The sequence below is a fragment of the Papio anubis genome, chromosome 5 (assembly GCF_008728515.1).
Source record: "Papio anubis isolate 15944 chromosome 5, Panubis1.0, whole genome shotgun sequence".
NCBI classification, from domain to species: domain Eukaryota; kingdom Metazoa; phylum Chordata; class Mammalia; order Primates; family Cercopithecidae; genus Papio; species Papio anubis.
Window position 1 is genome coordinate 130,194,568 of NC_044980.1, and position 8,618 is coordinate 130,203,185.

Consider the following 8,618-nt stretch of genomic DNA (forward strand, 5'->3'; position numbering starts at 1 on the left):
ACTTACACCACAATATGACTCAGCCTCAAAGAGCTTTTCACGGAATCAGGGATTGTGCTGGAATTGCGAGGGAGGTTGCATTTCCCTGCTGGGTTCCCTCTGCCTCTCAACCGCACTGCATTTGTTAGTATCCATCATCATTGTCAATTACTAATAGAGTGAGACATACACATTCAAAGCTAGTATGACTCACTCTGCCATGACAGCCCTCTGCAGTGAACCCCTCCACTTGCCAGAGGTGTGGAAAGTTCTGGCCTGGTGCACTCAGCCATTCATTCGTTCTAACACTCAATGAGCAGCTTTCTGAGTGGGGCTCTGTGTTGTAAAGGTGTGAGGACACCAAGCTATATACAATGGTGTATCTTAAAAGGCATTACAAAGGGGTGAGGTCCTGACTTAGAGATAGGAGTTAGACTAAAAAACACTTTTTCAATATGTGTGACCCTGAGAATTTCCACCTCTGAAAGACTATAAACAAATGTGCCTAGTATGCTCGTAAAAGCTTTCCTTCCTCAGGTTCATCCAAGAGGTTTGCTCAGGAGGCAATTCAAGTCAACAAAATGCTTACTGGCCACCTGCTGTGTGTGAGGCATGACAAGACTTAGGTTCTTCAAGAGGCATCCAACTAATAAATAAGCTAAAATGTAGATATATACAACTATAAATCGAGGAATATGGCATAACAGTACTATAGGAGTTGTTGACATTAATAAAAAGAATAGCCTCCACTTGCTGAGTATATATGACTCCAGGCATTGTGCTAAGAGCTTCACCTGCATTAACCAATTTACTCTTCATGCTAAACCCATAAGCTTGGTCAACACAGTGGACATCTGTTGATGTCTGCCCAACAGGCATCCATTTCCCCTTGAGAAATTACCCTTCTACCATCCATCAACAGTGGGATCCAATGAAACCACCTCCGCCACTCTAGCCCTAGGCCCCAGCCCTGGGCATATAATCCAGTCTTGGACAATCAGCATACTCTACCAACTTAGCCAAAGTGATTGACAGAGGAATAGGTGCCTAACACTGGGAAATCTGACAAGTCTCAGTTCTGGGACTACTGTTGGCACTATTGAGAACATGAAAACTATGATGATGCAGATTTGCAGTTGCCATGAGCCACTACATGGAACCAAACAGCCTGAGCACAAAACCAACATAAGAGCAGGGAGACAGAATAAGACACACACAAACCCCTAGTCCTATGATGTAACTTGAGCCCCTGGATCCAGCCTTAAATAAACCACAGCTTATTAGAATTTTTAGTTATACAAGTGAATATGTTTTCTCTTCCATTTAAGCCAGCTTGGACCACATTTCAACCACTTGCAATCTAGAGTTTCACCAAAGGAATATTATCATCACTTCTTAACAAATGAGGAGTCAGAGGCTCAGAGATGATAAATAATCTGAGATTGTTTTAAGTTAAATGAACTGTGTAAGTTTTTTATAGGGGGAGGGCACAATGAGAGTGTGCATGTAGACTAGAAACCTGCAAGAGTGCCAGCCTGCTCAGTTGCTTGGAGCATATCTTTTCTCTCCATCCACCAATGCAGAGTGGAGAGAGGCAAGTAGCCTTGCTGTGGCCCCTTCCCTTAGTGGTGAGTTTATTTCTTGTTTACCTCTACACAGACGGTGTAGCCCTTTGGAATTCCAGCTTTATCCAGAGGTCTATTAAACTCTTCACACCAGGCACTGTCTTACTCCTTGACGGTTCATTAAAATGGTGCATCTCACCATTGGTGGCATCTCACACTGAATGAAACATGATGGACAAATACTTGTAACCTTAAGTGAATTACATAATCTCTTAGAGGAAATTTATTTTGTTTGTAACTATCTCACCTGGAGAGATAAGACCAAGTGTAAGTCTGGGTCTTCTGAATTTTCCAAGGAACACAGGCAGTCACCTCACCACAGAAAGGTAAAATGAGTCATCCTGAATGTTCTTGTGTTTAGATATTTTGTTTGGTTTGAAACACATTATATTGAGTCAATCAATAAGAAATTATGACACATTATTTAATTACTAACATTATTTTGTCTCCTCAAGTAACAAAGTGATTGAGTGAATGATGAGGTCCCACTCCTCTAGGCAAGTACTATGGGTTCATTATCCATTTGGAGCCACTTCTTAGTTTTGAAACTGGCCTCATCAGAACATAGGAGAGCACTTATCCTCCCAGTGATACAGTCCTGCTGAAGTATCACGGAGAGGCCTGGGAAGGCCAACTGGGGCAAGGAGTTCTGCCATCTAAAAAGACTTAGCTTTTCTCTGGCAAGGGCACACTGACGGTAAGGACAGAGAAGACATCAAGGCTCTTAGGCCTATCAACTTTTAAACTGTCCCTTTATAATGATCCCTGTGAAATAATTATTTCTATCAATGGTCAGCTAGTACAGGGGATTTAAGATAGTGGGTTCATTAAAGACAGTCAGGATCACAAACTCATTTAAGTCTCCTTGAACCTGTTTAATCAAAATGATTTTCTGCTACTCTCGATTACGGGCTGAGTTTCCGTGGTGACAGATTAATGACTGATCCACTAAGCCATACCACCTCTTCTGTCACCAGCCCCACTGACTGAGCCAGCCACTGTTTTATCAATAGGCTCCACTTGCCCTTGAAACTCATTATAGCGGATATATTAAGATCAAATGAGCAGATCAGATGCTTGCTGCCACCCCAGCTCTGCTACAAAGACCACCAAATCCCACAGAGCATGTGCCAGAAGGAAAAAGAACAGAAGTTGGTCCTTGTGCTCTTCTTAGAATTACACACTCAGGTCACTCCACAGTAAGATAAATGCCAGCCAAGGCAACACTTCTGATTCTTCAGGCCCGCTAAAGGTAATTATCCTAAAGTTAAATGTCAGGGTTTCATGTGTGCAAAAGAAAGAAAATGTCATGTATGGTGTAAGCAACAATAGTATTTTAATCAAATCAGCAGCTCATTATTAGGAGAAGATAAGCTCTGACATGACCCCAACAGTACATTGTGTCCACCTGACTTCCCATCCCACTTGGTCTTAACCTAAGGTTATTCATGGATTGCCCTCATTCATAAAGCAGGAAAAACTTGTAATGTGCTATCAGTGGAGGCTTGCACCCCAAATCCACTCAACTCCTGATTGGCTGTGGTACAGAGAGAGCCTAGAGTCAGATGGCATGGTTCCAGCCCCAGCTCCTCCACATCTCAGCTCTAATTTTGATCAAGAGACTTAACCTCCCAGAAAATAGGAGATGATAATAAGTGTACTTCTCTCATAGGACTGTTATGAATATTAAGTGAGATAATATGTGGAAAGTAGCTTAAACAGTGTCTGGCACACTCGGTACTCCATAAATGTTAGCTATTACCGATTTCTGCAACGTTTTAATCTTTCAGTTACAACCAGACTGTATTATGTTTCTAGAAAAAAAAAATTTTTTTAAAGAAAACAGAATAAGAAGTCTATGACAGCATACCATACATTGAAGAATTTCCTCTAGCAGGCAAGAGGTTACATGAAAGAAGACATTACACGTATTTATCTTGTTCACTCCTATAACCCAATGCCTAGCCAATGGTAGATAAATATTTGTTGGAATGCATGAATGTACAAATGAACAGAGGAAAATTTCCTTACAGTAATGGTCATGGAAAGCCAAAGCCAAATCAGATTCAGAAAAATTAGGAGAATGGTTGTGGCATCTTGATTCCTCAACCTCAAGCCGTGAAGGAGTTAAATGCATGTCGGCTAAAGATGGAAAATTATTGAACAACTTAATACAGACATCTGCTTCTTCATCGCCTCCTTAACATTGTGTACAAAAGTCCGGGCCTCCGCCTGGCCAAAACTTCCCAATAGCTCGTGTTTATAAAAGAAGAATGACGAAACTAACAGACCACAAATACATTTAGGGGCAATCATCTGAATGTTGTTCTATTTGTCCTGGATCCGTAACTCCAGGGAATAAACCATGGAGTTGTTCTGAATACTTTACTTCTAAAAATAAGGGGACAATAAGTATTTATATATCTAGAGCAATAGGACAGTTTTCAAGATAAGTAGAGGTTGCCAGGTCACCTCTGGCAATGTCACAGCACACCCAACAGGGAGATGGCACACACACCCCACTGTCATATTCATTTCAAAGTTGACCCTGTAACAACAACCAAGGGTTACAATCAACTCTCTAACAACGGCCCTTAGTTTTCCATTTCCAAGGTTCAAAAATCACATCTGAATCTCTCTCCCCCAAGTCCAAAAAACAGACAAGTCAGGAGGAAAGCCACAAGTTCTCTTTCACAATCAGTTCCAAAAATTGACAGGCATCATAACAATAATTGTGGGACACAGCCTTTCAAAGTTATCAGTAGCTTCAACAAAACAACCAAAGAAATAGCAAAGAAGCTGGGGCTTTGTCGACCTCAAGCAAGGCTTGGCTCAGTGAAAATGATTAAGCTGGCTGAGCAACTGCAAGACTAGCTCAGGCTTTATCAATTGCCCACTGAATAGTAGGTTTCTATAGAAAGCAAATTCTTACCCCATGTTCCCAGGCTCAGGCTTTGTGATTATTCCAGGGACTTGCCCTAAAAGTGTGTCTGGTCTGAGTTCTACAACACTTTGGAGGTTAATGACATTAAACTATGTCTGAGCCACTGTTAGTGTCAGGTGACTCCATACAGCATTTAAAATGGGTGATTGTTGAAGATGTTTGGGATATTTTTTGAACATTTTTAGATGTTTTAATGGCATGCTGGATTAAATTATCATTTTTTAAATATATGCTGCTAAAAATATTAGTGTAATGTCTAAAACTGCTCCAAAAACAAACAAAAAAAACAATAGTGTACTGGGACATAAAAGCTTTTCTTTTTGTTATGTCTTGGACATTTATACACTATCTAAAGGCAGTATTTCCTAAACATCATAATAATAACCTAGTATGTTTGCTTAAAATATGGATTCCCTGCACTCACCCCAGAAAGGTAAAGTCAGATTCTCCAGGGGAGGACCATGGATGCTATAATTTAACAAGCACTTCAGGTGAGCTTCATCCTCAGTCAGGTTTGGAAACACACTGATTCAAAGATCTAAAAATGTCACCACCATCCATAAGAAAGATGGGAAATGAAGAGAAGCCCAATTTTTAAAAAATTAAAGCTAAGCAGGAATTCAGAATATCATGCTTATGATACACTGAGACTAGAAAATCTTGAACAGGCATGAAAGCATGGTAAACCTTTCCATAATCCAAAGATCCAACAAGCACAAGTGTTTTCAACCCAGTCCAGCTGCCAGGAGCACCAAGGCATCTACAGAGGTGGCCCTGCACTTCTAATCCTGGCTCAATTCTTCCACCTCTAGCAAAGTCAAGCAACTGCCCTGCTCCTCAACTCTATCTAAAACATAACCATAGAAAAGTAAAAGCAAAACAAAACAAAAAGCAAAATTATCTCTGCCCCAGGTGAATTCTTCATGGTTTGGGCATCTTTTTCACCCACAGGCAAAGGTAATCAATGCAGGATTCTCAGATCTGAGCAGTTAAAGGAGTAGGTCAGGAACGGGGCAATGAACGGGAAGAATCTCACTGGTGTAGGGGAGGAAAGTAGGGGGCATATCTACTGCAAAAGTAAGACCCTAACAGTTATTATATATCAATTAAAAATTTTAATGAAATTACAATTTTGATTAAAAGCCCCAAAAAACTGTGGCTATTCATTGAAAGTGTTTGAAATCCCCTTTCCAAGAGAAGCAGTCCAATATCAACTAGAAAGAGGAAGAGGAGGAACAGAGAGGAGAGTGATTAGCCCCCACACGAAGCTATGAGTGCATCTCCTCTGGATAGGGATCTGGAGAGGGTGCTCTTTAGAAAGTGTACGGAAACATCTGCAATTCATTCCATTTCTCAAATCCCCCATCACTGCAAGGCCTGCAGATACTGAGAGCAGAGCTTAGAGGAGTCCAGTGGAGGAAGTTGACCCCCATACATATTCCACCTCAAAGAGTCTGTAAACCATGCCCCATGACATTAACAAGGAGGTCTGTGGTATAGGTCAAATTATCATTTTTTAAAAACACATGCTGCTAAAAATATTAATTTAACACCAAAACTGATCAGAAACAAAAAGAAACAGTGCATTTGAACATTAAAGCTTTTTTCCTTTTTTACTGTTAAGCCTTGGGCACTTTTACAATATTTAAGGCTTCTCAGAAACAGGAATTCCTAATGTTAAGTACCATAAAATATGGTACTTCCAAGTCACCTAGAAGGGGAAGGCCCTGGCCAGCTGGGGCAGTCCTTGAAGAAGCTGGCAGAGGCGCCCACAGAACGGAGGAGATGCCATCTGCTGGAAAGACTGCACCAGATGCCTCTTGCCGCACATCCCTGGGGCACACCTGGGGAGTGGCAGCCAGCCTTGGGGCAGAAACAGGCCGCAAGTGTGCTTCTGGGTGTCCGAGAGTAACTTTCTCCACTCCCAGGGCTCCCTCGAAAGAGCAATGCGCTGCCACCCAGGGTCCCTTTCAGGTCAGGGGACCAACTGCACAGGCTAGCTGTTCCTGTTTCAAGACTCCGAGGGTCAAACCACTCCACCTTCCCTGTATATTATCAAGCCCATTGCCATGACCGCCCCCCCCACACACACACACACAGACATGCAACCCCTGACTCCCCCATAAATAGCTGGGACCACTCCCAGACCCAACCTCTCCAGCAGGGATTCTCCTGACACACCCTAGAGATGGTCCACGCCACCGCTGCCCTGGGGCGGTCTTCTCGGAAGCTAGGCAAAGTCTACCATCACGGTTAGAAGTCGGAAGCTCAGAGAACCTCTTTCTCCACAGCTGCTGGTGATCTGTGCAGTATTTTAGTGCAGTCACTTCCCGCAGCCCTACAAATGCACACACCTGGCCCACAGGTAACAGGTAAGCGCATGGAGCCTTCGAAGTTCTCTTTAAAGTTCCTTTCAGGCAAGACCGTGCCCAGGAAGCAGGGACCAACCAGCCCCCACGGGAGATGCCCACCTGCCCCCCCACACACACACACCAACCCCGTTTCAGGGGTCCCCTCCGAGAGGCTCCGCGCCCCCCAGGGCCGGGTGGCGCAGGTACTCACGTCTCGAAAGCGGTTCCAGTACTTGTCCCGGTCGTACTGGGAGACGGTGCTCAGCCACTGGTCATTGTCTAGGAAATTGCCGTGGTTGGGGCCCGCGCCTCCGGCGAGCGCGTCCAGGTGCCGGCTCTCGACTTGGAGAAAGCACCACGCCGCGGCGGCCGCCGCCAGCACCGCGATTGCCGGCATCTGCGGGGCAGGGCGCGCGGGGCGGTGAGCGGGGAGGGCGGGCGGCCGCGAGCCCCAGGTACCCAGGCGTCCCAGCGCCCCAGCCCAGAGGAGGGGACCCCGCAGCGGGGACGGGCTGCGCTCGCGCACCTGGGACGCCTGTCGCGCCTCTGGACCCAGGGACCCCTCTCACGAATGGGGGACTAAGCTACGAACGAGGAGGCTGCGTCACGAATCCGAGGCTGCCGTCCAACTACAGGGGACCCCTCTCGCCTATTCTCCGAGTGTCCCACAGATGCCGCCTTCCTATCAGGGGCTTGGTACCCCTCCCCAGAAGCGGGGAGCCCGGGTCCGCAAGCCACACTCCCACAGACGGTGCACATAGCTTTGGGGCAGGGGAGGGGAGAACAGGGCTCCAGCAGCACCCGAGCTCCGGCAAGCGGGGTGGGGACTGCCAGCAGCTGGGGGGTTCCCGACCACAGCTAAGGGAAAGGTCTCCCTCGCGCGCCCTGCGGTCTCGGGGGTAAGAAGGGCACACGGAGGTAACCCCAGGCCCTGACCCTGCCAGCCCCCTAGGCGGCCGCGGGGAGGTCCCAACTACTCCAAGTTGGGGCGCGGGGTTCCGCTGGGCACGTACCTTGGGGCCGGCCCGGGTCCCCGCGTCCGAGTTGCTCGAGCTCCCGCGGCACGGTCGCCCGAAAGGCTGATCGCGGGCTCGCGTCCCTGCGCTCCTGCCACCCGCCGCCGCCGCGCGTCTGGCCGCTTTGTGAGCCCGCAGCTCTGTGCTCCGCTCGCTCGCTGGCTCGGGCGCGGCGTCCGCGGGCGGAGGAGGCCGAGCGCGCGAGCCAAGGCTCTGGCGCCCCCTGGCGGCCGCGCGCTGCCGGCCCGACAGCCCGGCCGCCTCAGCCCGGAACGTGGTCATTCACATCCTAATGCAGGGCTGAAATCAGCTTTCAGGCCCAGGCTGGTGCGAGACAGAAAAGGGGACTGAGGATATGAGGATATGAGGCCAAGACGCAGGCCCGCATGGAAGCATTCTCAAAAGGAAGGCCATCGGGTTATCTAGATCAAAATCACCTGGGTGGAGAGAGAAGCGAGCGTCTTAAAAATGAAGATTCCTGCCCCGCTGGCCCCACTTGCTGAGTCAGCATTCCTTAGGAAAGCCTCCAAGTCTGCACTTTTAATGAGCTCCCCAGGCGTTTTTTATGCACAGCAAAGTTTGAGAACCACTGTCCTGCCATTCCCTGGATAAGTGAATATCTGCACTGCCCATCCCAAGTCATGCACCCACCTGCATCTCTGCACTCCCGCGCCCTATGCCATGCTTACCACCGTCCTGCCCC

General features: G+C 47.0%; 1 protein-coding gene across 2 annotated transcripts in view; it reads right to left on the bottom strand.

Moving 5' to 3' along the window:
• SPOCK1 (SPARC (osteonectin), cwcv and kazal like domains proteoglycan 1) overlaps positions 1-8,076 on the bottom strand; it is a 524,236-nt gene extending 516,160 nt beyond the window's left edge. For both annotated transcript variants that reach the window (XM_009209152.3, XM_009209151.3), the window contains exons 1-2: positions 7,913-8,076; positions 7,111-7,296 (exon numbers count right to left, since the gene is read on the bottom strand). In XM_009209152.3, the coding sequence (XP_009207416.1) occupies positions 7,111-7,296 (186 nt within the window). In that variant the 5' untranslated portion in view covers positions 7,913-8,076. The remainder of the gene's footprint in view (positions 1-7,110; positions 7,297-7,912) is intronic.
• Between the last annotated feature and the right edge of the window lie 542 nt (positions 8,077-8,618).